The sequence below is a fragment of the Gekko japonicus genome, unplaced genomic scaffold (genome assembly GCF_001447785.1).
Source record: "Gekko japonicus isolate JY-2015 unplaced genomic scaffold, Gekko_japonicus_V1.1 scaffold1071, whole genome shotgun sequence".
Lineage (NCBI taxonomy): Eukaryota > Metazoa > Chordata > Lepidosauria > Squamata > Gekkonidae > Gekko > Gekko japonicus.
In genome coordinates this window covers 346,155-372,222 of record NW_015168679.1, presented here as the reverse complement: position 1 = coordinate 372,222, position 26,068 = coordinate 346,155, and the positions used below count along the sequence as shown (strand labels likewise).

The window sequence follows — 26,068 nt, the reverse complement described above, 5'->3', positions numbered from 1 at the left end:
GTTGTAAATGTGGCTCTCCATGACCAGTGGATTGAGTAGCACTGCCCATGACTTTGTTGCCGCCACACTTGAACATTATATATATGTGCAACACCCATTTTGATGCTCAGCTGCTGCTGCTCGTCATACTGAAACATTTGCAGTGGCTAGGCAAGTTGACTCACCTTCTCTGTTCAGAAACCACTGCTTTTGAAATTGGGCAGTTTTGAAATAAGGCCACCAGTGCAGAGGGCAGCTCAGTAAGTCTCTGCAGCCAGGCTTACTGGACGAGCTGCCCCAGGAAATCCACAGACGCTTCAGAGAGAGCCTCCAATCCAGGGCAAGGAATTGCTGCCAGCAGCAAAGAAACCAGATTCCGGTGCACATGCGTAGTCCCTTGCTGCGTACATTGAACATGCTCTTTGAATAAACTGAAACCGTTTGGATTTTGTTTTGCTATTAATTTGGCGCTTGTCCACATCCTTAAGTGTCAGTTCATTATCTTTTTAAAGAAAGTAAGACTGAGCAGATTAAATGATGAGGTTTACATACAGATTTCTTTTTTAAAAAGTGGAAAAGGGTATTGTAGGGGGTCGAAATCCTTCTCAGAGGCTCATGACCCGACCAGTGATTAGAAATGTGATCTTGGTTCCTAGGAATTTAATACTTTTGTAGCTCTGTGCAGTAGTGGTCCCTAAATATTTGATTCTGGCTCTTAAAATTTTGATGCTGGTGTCTAGGAGTTTAAATTATATTTCCAGACCTGTCTGTGTTCTTATTTCGGTACTATTCTTCCACATACCAAGTGTTTTACAATTCATATCTCATTATCTCAAATAAAATTGCTAATTATTGGAGGTAAGGTATTTTTTTTTTAATCCAGGATTTCTTGAGGGATTTTCGCTGTGCCCAAAGATTGAAGGATAATGCAAATTTTATCATATTCTGTCCTTTACAACAGCCAGAGGCTTTGCATACCGACAGTCAGAAGAAGCCAGGCTTTAGTATTTAAAAACAAGCTTGGGATGTCGTAGTATTAAAGGCGGGCTCCAAACAGGATTGTGTGCATGTTTAACCTGCAGCTGTTCCATTTTCGGCTCCCAACTGTAGGGCATATTTTTTCCATTCATATTAATTGAATTTTAGAGTGACCTTGTACACATATTGATTTGAATTAAAATTTTCTACATCAAGGTCGACTTGGCACATATCCTACAGGCAAAATATTAAAAAGCCGAGTACTGTGTCTATCAGGGTATCGACAGGAGAAGTTGGAATTTAATAGGGGACGCTTGCTTCAGAAGGTAAAAAATAATGTTGTCTTTGTAATACAATTTAGGAAGAAGCCGGTCTGTGTTCAGTACCTCTCTTTCATAAAGTGGGGAGCTATTGATGAGTGTCTAAACTCTGCTATCCGTTTTAGAAATTGGTAGGCAGCAACCCTCGGAAGTAAGCTTGCGTTTTTGCCTTGCGGGATGTTTTGCAGTACTACCTCCGTGTGTAACTGATTGTGTGGCAATGCCTTGTCTCTTTTTGGATGGTCTGCAGGGCAAGCATTGGTTCAGTCGATGTTTGCTCCATGCCCACCCCACCCAGCCCCGTAGCCAGGATTTTGTGGCTTCTGGGGCAAACATTTTTCTGGTGGGGCTAAAGACTGGGAACCAGAAGCAACTTAGTGTTACTTCAGATGCACTGTGTATATCTTCTTTTTTTTTTAATTTTTATTTTATGGTTTTACATACATTTAATCCTTATAGAATATTACATATATATTCAGAGTCCACTCTTTTTTTCCAACCATTTATACAATCCAACCCATCTGTCTAGAAAGTCTTCATAGTTTTTCCCTTGTAAATACATATTCAGTTTATCTATTTCCGCTACTTCCATCAATTTACTTATTACTTCGTCAGATCTGGGTACACAATCTAGCTTCCAGTGTTTGGCCCAAAGTATTCTTGCTGCTGTTATTATATACACAATTACATATTTTTCATTAAAAGTTAACTTATCTGGCATAACATTGAGTAGAAATATATCAGGTATCATATCCAATTTTACTTTCCAAATTTCCTCTATAAATTTTTGTATGGTTTTCCAATACATCTGAATTTTTGTACAGCGCCACCACATGTGGTAAAACGTTCCTACATTTTATTTACATTTCCAACAAACATTTGAGCCATTTGGATAACATTTGGCTAGCCTTTCTGGTGACCAATACCATCTGTGGTACATCTTAAACACATTTTCTCTATAGTTTGTTGCTCTCATATATTTTACAGATGCACTGTGTATATCTTCTGTTCTATAGCAGTACTATAGGATACTGTGCCCCGAACCATTCCAAACCATATAGGAAAAAAAGACCATTAACAAAAAATGGTCTTAATTACTGGAGATGTTTTTTTTTTTAAAGTTTTCAGAAGGAAGTTGTGTGGGGCTGGCCCTTTACGGAAGGAGCGGGGCCACCCACAGCCCCACTGTAGCTCCGGGCTAGCCCCCACCTCTTCTAACCTCCCCTCCTTCCTCTCCGTTCCTCAATTTGTTAAAAGTGGGAGGATGGCTGTAAGTGGTATTTGAGACTGCAGGGTGTTGTTTATGATGAAGTTCACAGAAAGGAGGCGCTGTTTTGCCTGCAGTGGCTGTAGGCAGAAACTGCTTCGGAGGTGCTTCTGTTGATAAAGCGCCTGAGACGATTTCCTTCCGCATTTACATCTGAGAGCACAAAATGCCGATCATAGCTAAATATATAAGCAAGTCTCAGCTTGGCTGGTGTCTGGATAGAAGCCCCGTGAAACTCTCTCAGAGCTTGCCAACAAGGGACAAAGAGACTCTCCTCAGCTCATGGCCGGAGGTACTTCACAAGGTGTCTGCTGTGAGTCAGTACAATACAAAAACCTTTATTGGCATATAAGATCAGTAAGATAAGAACTTTTTCAAGCTAAAATTACATCTATAAATCTTAGAACACACCAATATTAAGAATAGCTTCTTGCTACCAAAATTTTAGACAAAAGTTCAGGAATCTGTACAGTCACTTCTGGTGTCTTATCAGCGAGGAGAAACCTGATTGCATTATCAGAATTGATCCTACTCAGTAAGGGCTTAATCAAAAATAGTCTGAGATGTGAATGGAAGGGGCAGCGTAGCAGAATATGATCTAAGGTATCGGATTCTCTAAGTGAGCATTTGCGGATTCTGTCGCATTTCAGAATGCCTCTATATCTACCTGATCTGCCGTTAGTCCCTATTTGATCTTCATGGACCAAACTGATGTACCCACGCATGATGGGTGGTAGCAGCCTGGCAGACTGTTCGTATGGGTAGCATATGTAAACATTTGCACTCAAATATATCTGTGGAAAATCCAGCAGTGGTTACCATCATCTAACAGTTGACCAAATCTGTTCAGGCTGCCTTGGATCTTCCGTAATGCGCAAGTGTCATGACAAGTTCACGGTGGAACTGAGATCAAAATATCCTTCACATGTTAAGCATTGTAGAGTATAGGAGATTTTTAGATTGACGTCAAATATTAAGATTTATCAAGTTGTTTTATTCATTTCCCCAAACCTTTGAAGCTCAGCTAAATAGCTTTGATGCCTTTTCCATCAATCCTGACTGAGCTTTATAGCACTCGACGCTCATGACATTGGGCTACGGGTTCCTATCATTTTGAGCCCTCGTCGTGTCAGAAGGTTTTTCTTCTCTTTTCCTTTTTTGACGGTCAGTTTGTCTTGCTTCACTGTTAACCTTCTCAGGCCTCTTTTCAGCTTTTTCCCCAGTGGTGACTCCTGTTCCGTAATGGCGCCACTTGGTTAGAACACTGTCTCCAAAGAGGCTTAATTGTTTGGGAAGTTAAGGGTAAAGCCAAACGGTCAAAGCTCTTTTGGCTTATAACACCATCTGTCACTCTGGGAACAATATCAGTGAGACATTTCCAAAGCCCCAGAGGATTCCTGACTTCAAGCTTAGTTTGCTGAAGCCGTGTCCGTAGGACTGGTCTGACTAACTTGATGAGGTTAATTGCAGCGGTTCAGCATTTCTAACCTTTTCCAGATTTCACTCCCTGCTGTCACCTGCCTTCTGGAAGGGGGCACCTCTAGTCCCTCAGGATTGCCGCTTATATTTCCAAAACTGTGCTCATTTGCTGAAACACCCTGTTTTTGCTCTTCTAGTCAACCTAACAGCTGCTGGAATTCCAGTGTCAATAAACCGCTGGCATCAAGTAAGAAGCTGTTAATATTGCCGCACCTGCTGGTTGTGAAGAGTGTAAACAACAAGCCGGAGTAACGATGTTGCTCAAGCATTAAGGTGAACTTTTAGTGCAGGTTGGATTCTTTTCCTTCATTGACCCATGAGCGTAGAGGTCGGGAATGAAATGCTGCATATCAAAAGTGCTGGAAGTTCTAAACAAGTTTTCTTGGTAAAAACGGTGTTTTGCAACTTTGTTTATTTCAGACGTTTAGCCTCCCCACAAATTCTTAGTGTGCTGCTCTTCAAATGGCTTCCAACACGAAAAATGAAACAAATCATGAACTATAAATGTGCTAAGACGCCGAACTGCAGGCTGTGGAAGGTCAGTAGTTCAGCAGTTCGAGACTCAGGTGCCGCATGACGGAGTGAGCTCCCGTCTCTAGTTCCAGCTCCTGCCAACCTAGCAGTTCGAAAGCAAGAAATTGCAAGTAGATATATAGGTTTAGTCATGCTGGCCACATGACCGCGGAAACGTCTTCGGACAGCGCTGGCTCTTCGGCTTTGAAACGGAGATGAGCACCGCAACCCTAGAGTCGGACTCGACTGGCTTTCGAGCAAGGGAACCTTTACCTTTACCTTTTAACCCTATTATGTCTTACGGGTACTGTGGACCGCCAGAAAGACAAGTAAGTGGATTCTAGATGAAATCAAGCCTGAACTCTACCTGCAAGCTAAAATAACTTAACTGAGGCTATTGTACTATGGTCGCATTATGAAAAGATCAGACTCACTGGAAAAGTCAATAATGCTGGGAAAAGCTGAAGGCAGCAGGAAAAGAGGAAGACCCCACGTGAGATGGGTTGACTCGATCAAGGAAGCCACAGCCTTCAGTTTGCAAGAGCTGAGCAAGCCTGTTAAGTCAAAGGGACAGGATATTTTGGAGGTGTCAGCTAGCTGCCATGGAGTTCTGTGTGACATTGTATGCTCCCAGCTTATGCTCATTCCCCCCCCCCAGCCGAGCACCGGCTTGTAGTTCCTTTGGCTTTTGCTGTGCTCATTAGGTACATTCCTTTCCCTCTCTGCTAGGGCTGCTTTGGAACTTAGATAACGCTCAAGGTTGACTGGTGGAAGATGGGAGGCGTTTTGGGTTTGCTTTGATTATAATGAGCTAGGGCTTGAGAAGCGAAATAATGTTTATGGTTAGAACCGTTTGTTCTCGGGTTTTGGGCGCCTATTTTACCTGTTTTCCCGCACGCGGGAATTGGACCCATTGGCCACGGTTTGGTATGAATTTGTATATTATCTTGCACCCCGGGGTTAGTCTCCATTCTTAACAATCCTTGTGTTCCTGTTTCACCTTTGCTGTAATAAATGCTACTTTGCTACAAACGTGGATTTATTTGAATGCCTGGAGGATCGGACAGGAGGTTGTTAATTCATAAGGTAGCCATAAGTGTTTAAGTAGCATCTGGACAAACACTTGTCATAGATACTGTAAGCTGATCCCCATTGAGCAGGGGGTTGGACTGGATGGCCTTTACGGCCCCTTCTAAATTTTGGAAGCAACTTGATGCCACTTCACACACACGCACACACACCTATTATGACTGTCATGATTTTTTTTCCCTGTGCAAATAACTCATTTCCTTTCCTTACGGTGAAATGTGGCTGCCGGTTCATTTCCAAGTTCAATGCAAGTCCTTTGTGGCCCAAGAGCCACACATCTGAAGGACTGTTTCTCCCCATGTATGCCCCCAAGTGCCAGTTACGAGCCCTTAATTGCCACCTGCTAGTGAGTCCCTGCTTAAATTTGCCTGCTTAGCATCTACTAGAATCTGCTCCCTTTTAACAGAAGTTTCCTCCTTGTACAACAGGATTCTGGTTTTATATTGCTGGCTAATCGCTGTTACAATAAATTCATTCTTGTACAACAGGCTTGGGGGGCTCAGAAGTTCTAAGGTGCGCCTGCAAGGCTTTTTTGTTTATTGAGGCTTTTAATGGAGATCGAGCTACAGGTATTTAGGAGGGGAAGATTAATGAAGGTTTTTTTTACTGTATTACCTATGTGTGGTTTTAATTTGAATGTGCAAGTCATCTTGAGGAAAAATGTTAATATTTTGTTTGTAGAAAACTAAAATAATTACACTTCTGAATTCCATAAATGAGACAACTAATACATTTTTATAGTGTATTTACCTTATTTATTGTTTACCTTCCTTACTGGGCTCTTGGTGGAGTACACAATGTAAATCAATACAATCAACACGATGTAACATCCAATATGACCCCATCCAGTCTGCTAAGTTAGGAATTATGCATTTTTATATTATAACAGTGAACTAAGTATTACATAAATTACAATCTCCCCCCACCAATCTTCTTTTATCCCAGACGGAAAAAATCTGGAGAGAGAGCCTGTTTTTTCCATGGCTTCAACATTTGCTTGATATGTTTTCTCTCTAGTCTTGGGCCACTTCATGTTCTCCAGGATTTCTCAAAGATGGTAGACAGAGGTTGAGATAGGGTTGCCAGGTCTGGTTTGGAAATACCTGGAGACTTTGGGGGTGGAGCCAGGAAAGGGCGGGGTTTGGGGAGGGGAGGGGCCTCCGCATGGTACAGTGCCAGAGTCCACCCTTCAAAGCAGCCATTTTCTCCAGGGAAGCTGATCTCTGTCAGCTGGAGACCAGTTGCAAAAGCGGGAGATCCCCAGGCCCCACCTGGAGGCTGGCAACCCTAGGTTGAGAGTACGCTTGCAAGTTCCTTTAGTGCCCTAAGATGCAATTCACCCTGTTTTATATCTTTTGTGTTGAATGGCTGGTCACTGCGTGACATTTCTGTAAACCTTTGCTCGATCGGGTTTGATTTGACTGCAGTAGCTGATTAGTAAAGGGCTTTTTGGAAGTATTGGAGAGTTAAAACGGAAGATAGACTTCCGGCCCCAAAGAGTTTGAAGAGGAGATTGGATTTATACCCCGCCCTTCACTCGGAGTCTCAGAGCAATTTACAGTCTCCTTCCCCTTCCTCTCCCCACAACAGACACCCTGTGAGGTAGGTGGGGCTGAGAGAGCTCTCAGAGAACTACTCTTTTTTTTTTTTAAGTTTTATTTCCCTCTCCTAAAAAGGAGAGAATTTCAGTTTACTTAGAAAAATAGGGAGGGAATATAGAGGGATAGAGAAAAGAGTTGAGTGATGTTAAGTATTAGTAAATTAAACTTTTCAAATTTAAAGTTAAAGTCAAAGTTTTTTTCTTCTTTTTCTTCTTTAGTTTTTTTTAAAAAACTTTAAATTTAAAGACCAGTCCTTCTGGCACCAACCATCTGTAACTCACTTGGTGATTTTGTAAGAACATGGTCAACCCTTTATATTCCTTTCTCTTCATTCTGATTTCAAATGGAACATCTTTCAAAATTCTTATTGGTTGATCTCCAATTTTCAAGGGTGTTGCCGAAGCTGCTTTTAAAATCTGATCTCTGAGACGTTGCTTTGTAAATTTCACTACCACTTCTGCAGGCAATTTATTTTTCTTTGTGAAATTGGAATAGGCTCTATAAGCCAAATCCATCTCCTCTTTTATTTTTTCCGCTTGATTGCCGGTCAGTGGTGCTAAGGCTGTTGCCAAAATGTCTCGGAGAACTACTCTTGAGAGAACTGTAGCTGACCCAAGGTCACCCAGCAGGTGCATGTGGGTAAAGCCCCACCTTTACCACTGTGCCTTCCTTCCAAGCCACTGGCCCCGGTCACATGGGCCGGATATCGCGGGGGGAGGCGTGGCTAATTGTCCTGGAGGAAACGAACGCGTGGCCGCCCGAGCACACATCCCGGTCGAGGTCCCATGGTTAGGGGGGAGACGCCAACCAGATAGGTATCCTGCAGCACGGCACAGAAGCCGCGCCGCGCGATCACACTAGCAATCACTCTTTGTGCGCATGCGCTGTTGGGTGCTGTTGCGCAACCTGCGGAGACTTGGGAGACAAAAAAAACCCCTTGTGTGCGACGAACAGCGGCAGGCGCCAGATGCCATGTAAGTCCACCGGAAACGCGATCAGACGCCCACCCTTGGCCCGCGGTTTAAGTACTAGTTTTTTAGTCCGCACCTTCGGCGGGCAGCCACGGGTTCGCCATGGGAGCACTACACTTCCCAGATGTTGGGGTGTGATCGCGCCCGGAAAATCCACGGGACTCCCGTGCCCCTCCCGTGGCAACTTTGCCGTGTGACCAGGGCCACTGTTAGGCTTTTGCCCACCCCCTCCCCACAATAGTAATCCCATCACCCTCTTCCAGCATCCACTTGTGCTCACTCGAGAGCGAGTTTGGTGTGATGGTTAGGAACATGGACTCTTACCTGGGAGAACCAGGTTTGATTCCCTACTCCTTCACATGCAGCTGCTGGTATGACGTTGGGTCAGTCATAAGTCCTTTCAGAGCTGTTCTCTCAAGGGCAGTTCTTGAGAGAGCTCTCTCAGCCCCACCTACCTCACAGGCAGTGCTCCCTCTAAGCTGTGGAGTCCTGTGAGCAAAAATTCTACTCTGTGAGCTACTGGCATTAAAGTCGTGAGCAAGCAACTTGACTACTTCATCAATTAGTCTGCTCTGGAGCCGCCCTTCCTGAGCGAAGACAAAAATGTGTGAGCCGGAGGCTAAAAAACTGAGCTAGCTCACACTAACTCAGCTTAGAGGGAACACTGCTCACAGGGTGTCTGTCATGGGGAGGGGAAGGGAAAAAGGGATTGTAAGCCACTCTTAAGACTCCTTCAGGTAGTGAAGGGCGGGGTATAAATCCAATCTCCTCCTCCTCTTCTTCTTCTCCTTCTCCTTCTCCTTGGGAGAAGAGATGTGTAAGATCCCCAGGCAGAAGCAAAAAGGAGAGCTATGCGTAACCCTTCTTGAAACCCTTCATTGGGCTTGTCTTTTCCTATTTCTTACTTCTCTCTTTCCTTCTCCAATGTGTGGCCCTTGAGCCCTCTGGTCGTCCTGCTGTTTCCTTTTAGCTTTCTTCCGTCTTTAGTAAGTCATGTCGTGAAACGCAGAAGCTGTTTCTGTGAGCTTCCTGCTGCAAAAGTTTGGACATAAATTACTTGAATCAGTCAGTGTTTCCTCAGAGTCTAGTTGCCGTAGTGTTCAGTTTTCACTTTGGGGCCCAGGAGAGTGTTTACCAATACCAATGGCATATTTCTGTCAGAATGGAAGCAGACTTTGAATGGATCCTTTCTGCAAAACATTAAGGTATGCAGGGAAAGGCAGACATTCAGCAGTGGACTTCTACACCAATGGCTCTTAGGCTATAAAGGAAAGTACAGCGTACTTTCAAATGTTCCAAGAGATAGGGTTGCCAGGTCTGGATTGAAAAATACCTGGAGACTTTGGGGGTGGATCCAGGAGTGGGTGGGGTTTGGGGAGGGGAGGGGCCTCAGCATGGTGCAATGCCATAGAGTTCACCCTTCAAAGCAGACATTTTATCCAGGGGAGCTGATCTCTGTTGACTGGAGACCGGTTGGAAAAGCTCTTCGGCTTTCAAACGGAGATGAGCACCGCAACCCTGGAGTCGGATTCGACTGGCTTTTGAGCAAGGGAACCTTTACCTTTTACCTTGGTGGTTCTACATCAGAACTACCTGAACACTGAGAAGGAAACAATGATTTATGGACTCGTCTGGCTCAGCTCTGAATTCTTGGGGTGTGCTGAAGCAAGCTGCTAAATCCTTGCCCCTTTTCTGTAGTATTGGGTGACATTCCCTTACAGTGTTCTTGGAAAGCATTACCAATGCTATTGTGAAATGATTGGCATCCAGCACTGTATAATCTCAGTCTGTGAGTTGTGTGCATAAGAGTGTGAGGATCCTGAATTCCCTTCAAAGGTTTGCTGCCATTTTAGATGTCCGAAGTCTGTTTTGCACAGCCGTTGGTTCTGTCTGGGGTGTATGCTGGTTTCTGAATCTTGCCTTGCACCCAAGAAGCAAGTTTGCATATTCTGTCTAGTCTGACAGACCTTCCTCAGGCTCCTAATTTAAATGGTAATAAGTTTTTGGTTACTCACTGGAGGGGAGTCTCCCGAGTAGCAGAGAGCCTTGTTGATGTTACCACCTGGTATATTCAAGGATTCAAAAGAGTGAGCTCCGACTTAGGAGCACCCTCTTTATGCCGGATTCTACCGCACAGGAGATGGTTGGGAGTCCTCAGGGTCCCCTTCCTGGACCTTTTGAAGGTGGCCTAATCAATAAAGGCTTATGCAGGTTTTGAGCCTAACTTGCCACTTCCATCCAAGGCAAGAGTGGGGGGAAAGGCTTCTGGTTAAGTCATCCTTTGTTTTATTGTGTTCAGTACTGTGCCTCTCCGCTGGTTTCGGCTAGGAAAATAGTTGGTTTAATATGAGTTTTGTCAAAAGGCTCTCAGTTTTGCACCCTTCGTTTCACACAAGGGGCTCCCTGTTTTCCATGCTTTCTGGAAAAGAGTTTTGTGTCCAGAATATCAAGGGCAGGGGTCCTTTCCTGCAGGAGCGCACAGGAGCAGAGCTCCGGCAGTAAAGAGCCCAGTGGGCGGGCACATGCAACAAGCCCCACCCCCTGCTCCCAGCAGCCCTCAGTCAGAGCAAGAAGCAGCCAGGTAAGTTGCAGAGCCCCCCCTGGCCCCCCGGTCCAAAACAGTCCAGTGGCACCTTTAAGACCAAGTTTTATTCAGGTACAAGCTCTCCCTCCTCTGCGAGGGCAGATCTACACGTCGTGTCCGCCCCCCCCCCCCCCCAATAGCTAGCAATTCAAAACAGTCCAGTGGAGCCTGAGCGGTGGGTGTTGCCTTCTGACACACTTCCGGTGATGTCAGGGTGTGTGGCATATGCAAATAAGTTATGCTAATGAGTTGTGCTCATGAGCTCCTGCACCTCTTTTTCTACAAAATGACCCCTGACAAGGGGGTATCCAGAACCTGGGAGAGACAGACGAGGTTTAAGAGTTGCTTTTAAAGCAGATGTTCCCTTCAGTTTGTGTTTCGTTTGAGGGCATCCATGTGTACCTTAACAATTTGGTGAAGTTAGCTGGGGAGAAATGTTCCTTGGAGCTGATTAAGACGCTGTATAGACTTGGACGATTGCTGTGCGTGCGTGCGCGCGCACACGCACACACACACACACACACTGAATTTAAAAGCAGATTTTTTAAAAAAAGAGAGAGACAATATTGTTGCAGTGATTCTCTCCCAGCTGGGAGCAGTGATCTTCATCTAAAGAACTGGCATTCAGTATTATTCATGACGACATTTGATTAGTTCTTCTGCCTACTGGCAGTTTTAAATTATTGATTCTAACTAGTGGTTTTTATGTATTCTATTGTATTTTTATTATTATTTACATTGTAAGCTACCTTGAGTTCTTGTAAGGTACAAAGGTAGCCAATAAATGTGATGGATGGATGGATGGATGGATGTTCTCCCAGTTTAGAGTCCATGCTCCTAACCACTACACCAAACTGGGTGGGTGGATGGATAGATTCAACAAAATATGGTATGTAAGGAGTTGGATCCCATAGATCCTGCGGCACAAGGGGCCTTCTTCCTCTGATGCAAGAGCCTCATGCATCAGTGGAAAGCTCTCTGCACTGGCAGCAAATGCCCCCAATGCCTGGATGCCACTGTGCCATGAATGTGCTGGTGTGAGTTTCAGCACTCCTGTTGGGCCCACCTGCCTCCCACCACACCTCACATCGGCAGCACGGCTTACGATACCGAGTCATGCTGCAGCTGGGCACCGCTCTCCCAACACCCGCCAGGACTCTCCTCTTGCCCTCTCTCCGGCTTTGTGTCTCACACACACTGAAAAGAAGGACAAGAGGACCTTGGTGATGGGAAGACCGCAGACAAGGTGCTTGTCATCAAAAACAGCAACAAGGATTTCCTCTGTTGCAGCTCAGCAGCTTCCTGTCTCAGTAGTTTCCAGCAGTGTCTCCCACACAGGTTGCGCATGCAGTGTTTTTTAATTGGTTTTTAAATGCCATGTCTATTCAGTTTCTACAATTGCTTTGTTTAGTTTTATTTCTGAATAGTAAATCAGTTTTTTGAACCTGGCGGGTTTGTTAAACCTATCTGACAAAGGGAGTTTTGCGTCTGGAAGGCTCTTCCCTGTCCCCCATTCTTGTTGGTCTCCCAGGCGGTGCTGGACTCGAATCCGGCTCTTCTACCGCAGACCAACACGGCCACCCTCTGAAACGTTCTGAACCTTGAAATTAAACCATTTTAAAAACAACAGTTCTCTCTTACTGTTTGCTAGAAAAAGAATGAATTGCCTGAATACAGCCATTTCTGCATATCTGTAGACTTGGGGTGGCCAAACTTGCTTAATATAAGAGCCACATAAAATAAACGTCAGATGTTTGAGAGCCGCAAGACATAAACAAGCATCACACGTTTTTATTGGAAAATATTCAGATTTGCTTGTTATTAACATTAAGTGAGACTGCCAGAAATAAAAACAAATGGGGTTAAAAACAGATATTGATAATGATATTTATTTATCCAGTGATATTTGTAGGTGGAGGGGGGCTTTGAGAACTCATTTAAAGTTAGTTGCTTTCTTTCTCTGCTTCCCCCCACCTCAACCCTACCCAGGGAGGGGAACACTGGCTGGGGAATGGAAGACCCATTGTGGAGGCATGCCTCTCCTTCGCTCCCCCAGCCGCCCTGCCGGGAGCCGCACAATATGTGTGTGCAGCGGGGGCTCCCAGCGGGCGGCGTGAGCGTGCGTACCACATCCACATCGCCCGGAAGTGACGCGGGCACGCTGGGGGCTGGGCCACGACCATCCAAGGGGGAAACAGAGTTTCCCCCTCGGATGGTTGTGGCCCCGCCCCCAGCATGCCCGGCGTCATAGCGTCACTTCCTGGTGACGCGCACGCTGGGGTGGGGTTCCCCCCCGGGGCCCGATGCGACGGGGAACGGGCCTCTGGGGCGGGGGTTTCCCCGCCCCCCCGGGGGGACTTGGCAGCCCTATTTGAAAGTGAGTTTCTTTCCTGTAAAGTATTTTTGAAAGAATGTAATCTCCGTGTTAACTTTTTTCTGCTCTTGTAGTTGTTGTTGTTGTTAGTTTTGCATTTACGTTTTCTATAATAATAATAATAATCTTTCAATTTATTGATCGCTCAATCCTTGCAGAGCTGCCGGCTCTGAGCGATTTACAGTTATTCATGTGTTGACACGGGACTAACAATGATGGGGGTAAGGGAGGACAACATATATCATTTTCTCAGCTCCGATATCTTTTCCCTTGACAGGTCACCTTAGGGAAAGTGTTAAAAGTCATCGTGGTGATGCGGAGCCTCTTCATCGACCGAACAATCGTAAAGGGGTATCACGAAAACGTCTACACAGAAGATGGCAAGGTGGGTGTTGCTTTCTCCCCTCCCTTCATTGTAGAAAGAGAGAGAGAGTGTGTGCGTGTGTGGGGACATAAGCGGGCAAGAGCAGAAAATCAGGTCTCCGGAACCAACATGCAGCTTGCCCAAGAAGCGACGCTGATACTATGCAAAGCATTTAACTTTCAATTTAAATAATTTCTCTCCTGTTTTATTTCTACACCCGTGCATCTGCCAGCTCTCCAAGCCCTCCTGCCCTTGCTTGAATTTCTAATTCCTCACCTTAGACCCCTGTTTGCCTCATTATTAGCATCTACCGGTGGGAATGTGTTTTCAGAGTGCTTGAGAGCATCAGTAAGCCAGGATTCTGTATTCCGCCCTTTCTCCCCCCCACCCAACCACTGGGTTATGTTGTACCAGTTGTACGGTCAGCTAGATAAACTCCATGGTGAGAAATTATGGTCCAGTCCTAAGCTGGTTGTGTCTGACGGGGGTACTGTATTTTGGATTGCAGCTATTAAAGTAATGTGTAACCTGTTTCCGTGAGCGATTTGCTTTATGAAACACTCACCCTGCTTGAACCCCTAATTTCTCTTGGCTGCACGCACTCCATATGGCTTTCTGTGGAGCGTTAGAGGATGCTAATGGGACCTGACAGCCTTCAGCTCGGTTTGTTTCTCTCTTCCGAGTAGAATGGGCTCTTACCGAGGCACCCGCCCAGAGCTCACCTTTTCCCAGGAACAAGAACTAAGCGCTTCTGTCTCTCCCAGTCTTCCCCTTGCTCTCAATATCTCTTTCCTTATTATGAATCCCATTAAAATACAAAGTTCATTTCAACCAGGCAAGTACTTGGCACCCATAGGCCATGTTATAATGAGGAGAGAATAATTTTTTTTTTAAAAAAGAGAGTTTCTTTATAACACACAACATTGTGTTATGTACTGACACCCCCCCAGCTCCTATCTGTCAAAAAATAAAGATCCGCTGCTCTGCCAGAAAGAGCACGTAGTTCCGTTTTCCAGGTAAAAAGAATCTCCTGCTAAGGGAGAGATCTCAGCAGATGTCCAAGATCGCCCTGTCTTTAAACCAGATTGCCTAGTAACACCCAGGCTGTGATCGCGACATGGTTCAGAATTTCTCAAAGATCCAAGAGGCAGGAAATGTGCCGCCCTCGCCCTGACATTGATTGACAGCGCAAGGCCAAAAAGGATTGTGGGTTTCTCCTGGGAACCTTGCCCAGTGGGGAGCCGTGTGCATACCACAGATAGATGGATGCAGAACGCTGGCTCTGTGGACTGCTGGAATGAGGCTCTCTCACACCTATCTTAAGGAAGTTCTTTGCATTTTTGCAGCCAAGGTAAAGCAGACAAGAGGCTGTTGAGGGGATGGAGCTCTAACAGCGTTCTATCCAAAGCCCCATTTTTACACACAAACGTCAGTCTGGCTACTGAAGCAGAGCTGGAGCCATCATCTCAGTTCTGCCACCAGCCATACAGGAGCGAGTCTTGAGCTTGCGCCTGCTCCGCCTCTCTGCACACATACCGTCTCCCTAGCTGTTCCTTGCTGTGTCTTAGACCAGACTGGAACACTGAACTGGAAACCCATTTATTTAGTATTTCTATCCCGTTTTGCTCCCCAATGGGAACCCAAAGCAGCTACAGGGGAAAATAGCTTGAACAGATTTACAAACACAGTATACAAAACAACCAAAAACCAAAACAAGCAAAAAAGTAAATAAGACGTCCTCGACTGATGTCCACCGGGTCAGTCCAACTGGCCAAGGCCACAGACTAATAGGCATGGACAAATCCCCATTTACGTAGCTTCTTTTAGTGCCTGGGGGGGGGGTTATTAATCTGAGCAGTGACTGATTGTGACTGAAGACCCACGTTCCACACATCAACCGCAGTTGCAAACGGAGATGAGAGGTTGAGTTGAACTTGCCTTCTTTATGGCATCTTCTGGGACGATGCAGTTAAAGTAACTTCTGTCCTTGCTGGTTTCCTTCCTTCCTTCCTTCCTTCCTTCCTTCCTTCCTTCCTTCCTTCCTTCCTTTCTTTCTTTCTTTTTAATTTTCATTACATTTATACCCCGCCCTTCCCACAAGCGGGCTCAGGGCGGCTTACACGAGCACAAAGTGCATATAAATTACAGTATAAAAATACATAAAAGCAATTTAAGAATTCACTTCCATTCCGGATGCAAGAGAGAGAGGAAAAACACACTCCACGTTCTGCATAGCAGGGAAGGCTTGGGCCCCGTTTAGATGTCACACGGTCTTCCGGTGGTAGTACTCTCTGGAGAACGGGGATGGTAATCCCAGTAGCAGTGGCGGCTCCTACTCATTCGCCTGGCGGAAGAGCTCCATCTTACAGGCCCTGCGGAACTGCAAAATGTCCCGCAGGGCCCTGATCTCTTCCGGGAGCTCGTTCCACCAGATAGGAGCCGCCACTGAAAAGGACCTGGCCCTTCTAAACGGACACCATGAAGGAAGCATTTAAGTTGGACAAGGTTATTTCAGTTTGTCAGCTCCCAGTGTAAATGGATGAAACAGAGGGAAATGGGCAGAAAAGGAACAGCTTGTCCAAATAAAAACCCTTGTCTAAGCGTGAATTCTACCTGTCAAATATTCAAAGAAAAGTTAAGTTGAGGAGGGTTTTGGGGAGAGGTGTGCCATGTAGCTATCCTAGGGGAGAGTTCCAGGTGCAAGTGGGAAGCAGGGTAGAGTAAGAATTTATTATTCTTGCCAAGCTAAAGATAGGCAACGCCGAGTGACATCTGGTGATATTTGTATTGTATGGTAGTCATTGGAAAGGCTTATGGTCTGTGCTAGTTTGCTTGTGGCATAATGCTTCTCTCTCTTCCTTGGGCGGGGGTGGGGGGGAGCAGTTGCGGTTTTTGCAAAACCCAGAGATACCTGCTTTCCATTTTCAGCCAGTTCCAGCTTGGATTCTTCTGCAGTCTCCTCTGGCCCTACCACAGGACTGATGCATTTTAATTAGCCATGTAGCAGTTGGTACTGGTGGCATCGTGCCACCCATAATTTCAGGCATATTCTTTCTGCGGCACAGTCTGAATATAGCAGGCAATTGCCGCTGGTGATATTCAGGTTCCCAAATAAACAAACCTCCGCAGCTCACCCTTTGGGGCAGACTTCAAGCCGAACCATTAGTTGCCTGCCCAGTTTTGCTAATAAAAATCACGACTGCATTGGAATTTCTCTGCCAGTCCTGGCTTGCCTTGTGTGAGTGCTGTAAGTGAGGCAGGGTCATGGCAGAGACGTGGGAATGGGCATCCTGAAGTACTGGCAGAGCGAACAGCTCAGGTACGCACCAGGTGGACCCAGGGTCTCGGTCGAATTGGCACATTACGCAACCTGGGTTATGTTAATGCCACTGCTTCATTAATTACCCCATATCAGTAAGAGAAGGCAGTTTTTTGCCTCCCAGCCTAAGTGAGGAGAAGAAATAGTGGTATCAAAGGAAAGCTTCAAAGACAGCCAGAACCGTCTCTGGAGTAATTTCTGATCCCTGCATTCTTTCCACTTCAAAGCAGGGTGTGTGTGTGTTTGGGTAAAGGGGAGGGGGGTTGAATCCGATTTCTCTAATAAGTGTTGGCACCAGCCCTGTTTGATATTAGATGCGGGGAACATTTTGATTTGTTATCGTCTTTGAAATCGTTCAGACGACCTTCAGAAAATGGCCTCTTGTTACTTGCGCCAGGGGTGGGTGGGGAGCGTGGGGCACTGGGAGAAAGAGAGAGAGAGAGGCCCAATTTAATTCGCATGCAGAGGATGCCTTGAAATTGTGCTTTCAGCAGCTTTTTAGTTACAAATGTGTGTCTTGATTGAAAGTGAAAAGTTGAAGAATAATAGACCTGCAACAATGCATTGTTTAGCACACCCGCCTCTCGTGTCTGGTTTTCATGTTGGAGGGGTTGCACTCCTTGCATATCGTTCCTGTCTTTGCATTCAAAACCTCGAAGGCCATTGAAAATTGCAGGAATTTAATTACATCGGGGCTCTTCAGCCCCCAGTGCAAAAGAATTATAGTTCGGTATTTAGCTGGTTTGTATCTCAGCATTACTCTTTTTCAGCGCTATTTGATTTTTTTTTAAAATGAAAGGACGAAGGGAAGACTGATAGACTTAATCTGGTGTAAAGCCATGCTACTCAAATTGACAGGTTTGGCTGAAGGGGGGTTGGGTCAACAGACGTCTGGGTTATTTTTATGGACAGACCCATCAATGTCCCCAGCTGAGAGCATCCAGAGGCTCAGGGCTAGCTGCACAGACTAGCGCATTTTTGTTTTTTCCTGTTTGGATACTCGTACCCAAAGAGGATTTCAGCATTCCTGTCTCCATTTTATCCTCAAAACTACCATGTGAGCAATGTTCCCTCTAAGCTGTGGTGTCTTGTGAGCAGAAATTCTACTCTGTGAGCTGCTGGCATTAAAGTTGTGAGCGAGCGATTTGGCTCCTGCATGAATTAGTTTGCTCTGGAGCCATCCCTTCCTGAGCTAAGACAAAAATGTGTGAGCCGGAGGCTAAAAAACTGTGAGCTAGCTCACACTAACTCAGCTTAGAGGGAACACTGCATGTGAGGTAGGTGAGGTAAGAGACGGCAACTGGTCAAAGTCACCCAGTGAGCTTCCGTGGCAGAGTTGGGATTGGAATCTGGGTCTTCCATATTCCTTTTTTTCCTTTCCTTTTCTTTTTTTTTTTCCTTTCGGTTCCCCCCCCCTTCCTTCCCCCCCCTTTTTTTGACCACTCTTCCCCCAGATGGGGCGCAGGGCGGTTTACAACATTCAATAGCATTTCAATAAATAAGGTAGAGGTTTCCCTTGCTCGAAAGCCAGTCGAGTCTGACTCTAGGGTTGCGGTGCTCATCTCCGTTTCCTCCTTTTTTTCTTTTCCTTTTCTTTTTTTTTTTTCTTCCGGTCCCCCCCCCCTTCCTTCCCCCCCCTTTTTTTGACCACTCTTCCCCCAGATGGGGCGCAGGGCGGTTTACAACATTCAATAGCATTTCAATAAATAAGGTAGAGGTTTCCCTTGCTCGAAAGCCAGTCGAGTCTGACTCTAGGGTTGCGGTGCTCATCTCCGTTTCCAAGCCGAAGAACCAGCGCTATCCAGAGATGTTTCTGTGGTCATGTGACCGACTTGACTAGACACCAAGGTGCACGGAACGCTGTTACCTTCCCACCGCAGCGGCACCTATTCATCTACTTGCAATTTCTTGTTTTCGAACTGCTAGGTTGGCAGGAGCTGGGACTAGAGACGGGAGCTCACTCCGTCATGCGGCACCCGGGTCTCGAACTGCTGAACTACCGACCTTCCGGTCTGCTGTTCAGCGTCTTAACCACTCGAGCCACCGCAGCCACCTATTTCAATAAATACAATTATACAAACAGATTAGAAATTTAAAACAATAAAATCAGTTATTTCAGATGGCGTTTGAACTATATGTGTCCTACCCCTTGTAAAAGTGGAGAGATGAAGGAGGCCAGTCTCGATGTTCAACCATCGCTGTCTTCAACCTTAGGCCTGGCGGAAAATCTCTGTCTTACAGGCCCTGTGGAACTGAGTTAGGTCCCACAAGGCACGGATATCATTAGGCATAGAGTTCTACCAGGCTGACACCAGGGTCTTTTTGGCCCTGGCTCTGGTTGAGGATAGCCAGATATCCCTTGGGCCAAGGATCACCAGGAAGTTCTTCTCTCCAGAGCATGGTGCTCTTCAGGGGGTGTATCAGGAGAGGCAGTCCCGTAGGGATGTTGGTCCCAGACCATTTAGTGCTTTGAAGGTTAGTGGTTAAGTGTGCAGACTCTAATCTGGGAGAGCCGGGTTTGATTCCCCACTCCTCCACTTGCAGCTGCTGGATGACCTTGGGCAAGCCATAGTTCTGTCAGAACAGTTCTTGAAAGAGCTCTCTCAGCCCCACCTACCTCACAGGGTGACTGTTGGGGGGAGGGGAGGGGAAAGGAGTTTGTAAGCCGCTCTGAGACTCCCTTGGATAGTGAAGGGTGGGGTATAAATCTAATCTCCTCCTGCTCTTCTTCTTCTTCTTCTACCAAAACCTTGAACCTGATCCGGTATTCAAACTGGAGCTAGTGTAGCTGCCGTAGCACCGGTTGCATATGTGCTGTTAGTGGGGTTCCAGTAAGGATCGGGGCCACTGCATTCTGGACCAGTTGTAATTTCCGGGTCAGTCTCAAGGGTAGCCCTGCATAGGTGCTACTGGACTCTTGCTCTTTTCTACTGCTACCTCATGGGGTTGTTGTGAGGATAAGATGGAGGAGAGAATGCTGTAAGCTGCTGAAAAGTACTCGGAAACGTGGAGTGATTCAGCAAGAGTACTTTATTCGATCAGAACAAGACAAAGTACACCGGCACGCAGGCCGGTATATATGCCCCAGAAACCCACCAACAAAACACACCCCCAATTCCCTTATAGGTTGCTACAGTAGCCGAGAGTCCCATAGGCTCTCGGCAGCGGACCTGGCCCTCTGATTGGTGCGGGCCAGGATCCGCTTGGGCTATTGTCCGAAGGAATGAAGCTATGAACTAACGCTGGACTGCATGGCCCAACGGTCGCGCACGTGGTCGTGGTGGATACATTACAGCTGCTTTGAGTTCCTATTGGGGAGAAGAGTGAGGTATAAATGAACTAAATAAACTTCAAACCTAGTGACATTTTAAAATGGATTTACTGATAAAGGAACACTGTGTCTGGGGAAGTGGTGCTCTGTATTCTTGGTGCTTGGGGGGCAACAGTGGAAGGGCTTCTGGAGTTCTGTCCCCTCTTGATGGCCACCTGGGTTTTGGCCACTGTGTGACACAGAGTGTTGGAGTGGATGGGCCACTGGCCTGATCTAACGTGGCTTCTCTTATGATCTCGACAAGAGAGGTAAAACCAGAGCTAATGCACAAGATACTGGAACCAAAAAAGGACAGGCTGTCAATCACTGCAATTTTGTGGAGCTGGACTGATCCTCGTAAGCTGTCCTTGATCAGTCTGGGACTTTTAGTAGTAGTGGAACAACAGTCTATATGATACCTTACATGTTACGTAGGAGTTCATTTGCAAACATCTACTCCCTTCCATCTTCTAAAACCTGGTCAAAAGCTTTGTTTCCTGGCCTGTTAGTGTCATATCATGTTGTTCTTTCAGCCACGTCGCTCCTGAAACGTAGCAGACATCTGAAATGCAGATATATAACAATATCCTGTGACCTTAACTTCTGCTTAACAAAGATCTCCCCTCACCACCATTTTTGGAGTCTAAATGCAGTATTGAAAGCAGGGAGGATTTTATCCGCTCCCCGTAGGCCAGCTTTTCTGGCTTAATTCAGCAAACTTTTCTGTGTCGGTTGTCACTGAATTGCTTATTTTGTGGACACAAGAACAGCGCCAAGGAATGCTTTAGGAGAGATGCCCTTGTTGTAGACACAGTTCTGAAGCTGTTAAATATTCACATGGATCAGCACAATCTGTTCCAAATGAATTGAAGCGATCTTGCTGCCTGGGAGGAGGTGTGGTAGCCCAAGAGGGCTTGTTTGCGTGTTTTTATACAGTGGCTGTACTGAAAAATGCAACTGTGGGACAAACTTTGCTCCAGCAAGATCCTAAGATATCCATGCAAAATGAAATGCTTCTGCAGTAGAAGAAAGGAAAGCCGTCTGCCAGGTCTCTGGCTTATTCGGTCCAAGCGCTAGGATAGAATTAGCCCTCTTGCAGGACCTGGCTATCCATCTTCTTATGAGCTGTCAGTCCCCCTAATGTGCACGTGGAGAGGGATGGAAGTGTCAAGAATTGCTTTACTGAATGCAAGCAGTTAGGGCAGTCCTTTAGTTGTGGTCAGGGGTCATTTCGTAGAAAAAGAGGTGCAGGAGCTTATTAGCATGACTTATTTGCATATGCCACACCCCCTGACATCACTAGAAGTGTGTCAGAAGGCAACACCCACCGCTCAGGCTCCACTGGACTGTTTGGGATTGCTAGCTATGTGGGGGGGGGACGAACAGATCTGCCCTCACAGAGGAGGGAGAGCTTGTACCTGAAGGCGGGCTGGGGGGGGAGCTCTGTAACTTACCTGGCTGCTTCTTGCTCCTCGTGGCCCAACTGAGGGCTGCTGGGAGCAGGGGGTGGGGCTTCTTGCATGTGCCCAGCCCCTTGGCTCCATACTGCTGGAGCTCCGCTCCTGTGCACTCCCGCAGGAAAGGACCCCTGGTTGTGGTATCATAGTCAGTATCATCTACTCAGACTGGCAGCAGCTCTCCAGGGTTTCAGGTGGAGGTCTTTCACATCACTTGCTGCCAGATTCTTTAACTGGAGATGCCAGAGATTGAACCCAGGACCTTCTGTGTGCCAAGCAAATGCTCTGCTGCCGAGCCACACCCTCCTCCCCACTTTAATGGTGGTTAAAAGATCGGGAACAGAGTATAGGGCTCGACACTGCTTCCCCCTCCTACTTTGGTACAAATTCCCATCAACCTTCACTATAGCTGAACATTATATTAATGCAGATGTTAACTGTGTTTAATTCTAAAGAGGGTTCACAACTGGTTAAAAATCATGGTTAAGATTAAAACCTAGTTAGTATTAGCCATGATTTAATACTGGAACTTGTGTAGGCCTTAATGGTAGCTTGTTTCCTCTCCTCACTGCAAATCACCCCCCCCCCCAATTAACTTTCAGCTACAATGTCTGTCGTGGCTAATGCCAACTAGAGTTTGCTCACCTGCCCACAGACCCTATGGCATCACCACCAGCCCACTCTGTAGAATAAAAATTTCCTAAACTAAATTGAATTGGCATTGTTCGTTTTGATGGGTGTTAATAGTTTAGATCAGGGATGTCGAACTCATTTGTTATGAGGGCCGGGTCTGACATAAATGAGACCTTGTCGGGCCGGGCCATGTGTGTCATAAAATGTAATGCCAGGTAGTGGAGAGATATAAACTTTATAAAAAGACACAAACACAAAGATTTTTTTTTTACTTAAAATAAAAACACGCTTAAAACATTAGCTCTGTAAGCTGCAAGCCTAATTTTGATTTATCGACATTCACCACAGAAATCTCATGCTCAGCAGGGGTCATTTTGTAGAAAAAGAGCTAGGGGAACTCATTAGCATAACTCATTAGCATATGCCACACCCCCTGACATCAGGGGCCTGGCGGTGGACCTCCAAGGCCAGCGGGAGTGCGAGGAAGCCCCGCGAAGGCCCTCCCTGGCCCCAGGCAGGCAGGGGTGGGGAGAGGCGGGGAGGAAGCAACTTACCCTCCCTCTTCTCCTGCCTCCTCCTGGCTGAATGAGGGCTGGAAGCGGGGCGGCCGGAAGCAGGGGGCGGGGCTTCGTCATGTGCCTCGCCCCCCTGCACCTCACCCGGGGGAACTGCGTTTCCCCGCGTTCCCCCCTGAAATGACCTCTGATGCTCAGAGTTCTGAGTCTAGGACCCAGGTTAAAACATGAAATGGCCGAGTGATTAAGAGAGTCTGGCGAAGCAAACTATGATGCAGCAACAGAACTGGAAGCAGGAGATGGCCAGTCTAATGAAAGCCGTCTGGGGGCCTGATCCAGCCCCTGGGCCGCATGTTTGACACCCATGGTTTAGAGCTAACTGTTGGTTAAACCGAAAGTGGACGTGAAGCCGAACTTCCAAGTATTGATGCATCTTAATAAGAGGTTTTGTTTTTCTTCCCCACAGCTTGACATTTGGTCCAAGTCCAACTATCAAGTATTCCAGAAGGCAAGTCACTCTTTCTTACTAGCACCCGTGTGTGTGATGTGCTCCTTTTCATATAGTCTCCAAATAATTAAGGTGTGGAGTACTCTGCTCTGGTTAGACCTCACCTAGAGTGTTGTGTTCAGTTTTGGGCACCACAGTTTAAGAAGGATATAGACAAGCTGGAACGTGTCCAGAGGAGAGCAATGAAGACGGTGAGGGGTCTGGAGACCCTATGAGGAAAGGTTGAAGGAGCTGGGTATGTTTAGCCTGGAGAGGAGACGGCTGAGAGGTGATTTGAGAACCATCTTCAAGTACTTGAAGGGCTGTCATCTAGAGGATGGAACAGAGTTGTTTTCTGTTGCCCCAGAAGGTTGGACCAGAACCAACGGGTTGAAATTAAATCAGAAGAGTTTTCGGCTGAACATTAGAAAGAACTTCCTGACAGTTAGAGCAGTACCTCAGTGGACCAGGCTTCCTCAGGAGGTGGTGGGCTCTCCCTCTTTGGTGGTTTTCAAGCAGAGGCTAGATGTCCAACTGACAGCAATGCAGATTCTGTGAACTTAGGCAGGTCATGAGAGGGAGGGCGGGAAGGGTTGCCTCAGTGCTTAGTTCTTGTGGCCCTTTTTTACATGCCCAGGGAAATGCTGATTGCCACTTTGGGGTCAGGAAGCGATCCTGGAGGTTTTTTGTCATCTTCTGGGCATGGAACAGCGGCCACTGGGGGTGTGGAGGAGGAGGTATTTGTGAATTTCCTGCATTGTACAGGGGGTTGGACTAGATGACCCTGGAGGTCCCTTCCAATTCTATGATTCTGTGAGTGTTTTAGCTGCCACTTGAATTGTGATGTGCAACTTCAAGGGGAGAAATACTTAAATCCTGTGCCATCGACTTATATGATGAATATGTCGATCTTTTAACTCCAGGTTACATAGGCTGGTGAATGAAATAAGGATGGCAAAGTGTTTTGTCTGTTCGGAGTCCTAAAGGTAGAAATGTAAAGCTGCTGGAAATTTTGAAGCCACAAAAGAGTTTGTTTTCTCCTGAGTTCCCCCCCCCCAGAGGAAAAGATAGAAAGGGGGGGTATTGAAGTATAAGCAATAGTTACATCCCTGTGAAACCTATACAGATATCTTTAATTTTTGTTATTTGAGAAGTGGGGAGAAAAAATAACTTGAAGGCAGGAAACAAATGCTGCAGTGAACAAAACTGTATTATTTGGACAGAGACTCTCATGCAGTCACAATACGTAGGGCTGCCAGGGTGTTGGGATATTAAGCTAAACTTTGAACACTGAAAACATCAAACTTTTAAATAATGTATGACCATTAAACATATTATAATATATTAATTGTAGGCAACAATATTTACATTTCAACAAAAACATTCTTGCAAATGGGGGTGCACATGTATAAGTGGGTTTTTTCCTTCAGTGCTCCCCAAAACTCCCCAATATTGTCATTGGAAGAATTGAGAGAGCCCTCAGGCTTTTTCGTGATGTACATTTGGGGTGATTTAAATGCTTTCTAGGATAGTGTTTTTCTCATCTATTTTAGAGGAGGTTCGTTTCAGCGCTTCCCTACGTTCCCCCGTTTTTCCCCTGGAGAAGTTTAGAAAGGCCTCGGTCTTTTAATGGAGGAGCCTGGGTCACAAAATGACTAATGTGAGCAAATGGGCTAGCGTTTCCAGGTGTCAGCAAGCTGCCATGGTGTTCTGTGTTGCTGGTACTTCGGTACAGTTGTTCCTCCCCATCCCCCTCCTTCCCTGCCTGTGAGCTGTTGTTGTATTCTGCTGTAATGCATAAGCCAAACAACTGGAGGTCGTCTTGTGGGAGTTCGCTTCATTGCTGGCTTGTTGCTTTTAGAGCCTGAGAACTGCACCTGTATATGTCTGGAGATAACTGAGTTCCCAGGGAAAGGGCGCGCAACCGTTTCCCCTCGCCCGCCAGCGGGAATGTGACCCATTGGTTCTGTATCTGTTTCAAATCCCTTTATTATGCTTGCCCTTATGGTTTGTAGTCAGTTCTAACAAAGAACGTGTTTGAGTGTCTTTCCAACGCTTTGAAATAAATTTTGCTTTTCTCGAAAACGTGGATTTATTCTCGATGCTTGGGGATCCAACATATTGTTAGAACTGACTTTCTCCTATCGTCCCGAATCTGACACGATCATGAGCGGGACCGAGGGAACAGTACCTACAACGGAGGGGGACACGGGATCGGTCCCTACAACCTCCACGGCATTGATCACCACGACCACCATACCCACGTTCGGCGCGGTGGGGGGAGCGATTCCCCGGTTACCTGCGTACCTTTCTTGGCCGCCACCAACACCCTCGCGATGGGCCACCCTCGCGATGGGGCCCGAGGTCGGTACCGGCGCAGGAGGATTGGACTTTGTATAATGCCAAGGGCACCAGAGAGGTGTACTCCCGCAGAGGAAGTGGACTTCGGGAGAGTTTGTTTGACAAAGGCCTTTACCCCGAACCAGAGAGACCAGCGGTAGCTGGGATGGGTCAGCGGGAAGTGGAAGACTGGATGTATGAACCCCTTGGGGAAGGGGCCCGAGCGGGGTCCCAGGAGGGAGCGTCGGCCCCTCCAAGCGAGGGGGACTATGAGCCGCCACCGACATACCGGCAAGCCGAGCGCCTCTCGGAGGAGGGGACGGGTGAGCGGCTGAATGAACTGGAACAATCGGTACGGGACATGATGAGGACTTTAAACGATGTGTTTGAAGCTCTACCGGGGATGATGGACATTCGCATGGCTAATCTCTTGGCGGCTCATGCCCCGCCACAGCCGGCCGCGCCGGCCCCTCCAGGTCCGGGCGCAC

The 26,068-nt window shown here is 46.6% G+C and overlaps 1 protein-coding gene across 1 annotated transcript in view; it reads left to right on the top strand.

The window, feature by feature from the left end:
* Nucleotides 1-26,068, top strand: part of MED27 (mediator complex subunit 27) — a 277,840-nt gene that overhangs the window by 217,452 nt on the left and 34,320 nt on the right. The window contains exons 5-6 of the mRNA XM_015415395.1: nucleotides 13,433-13,540; nucleotides 23,220-23,261. Of these exons, the coding sequence (XP_015270881.1) occupies nucleotides 13,433-13,540; nucleotides 23,220-23,261 (150 nt within the window). The remainder of the gene's footprint in view (nucleotides 1-13,432; nucleotides 13,541-23,219; nucleotides 23,262-26,068) is intronic.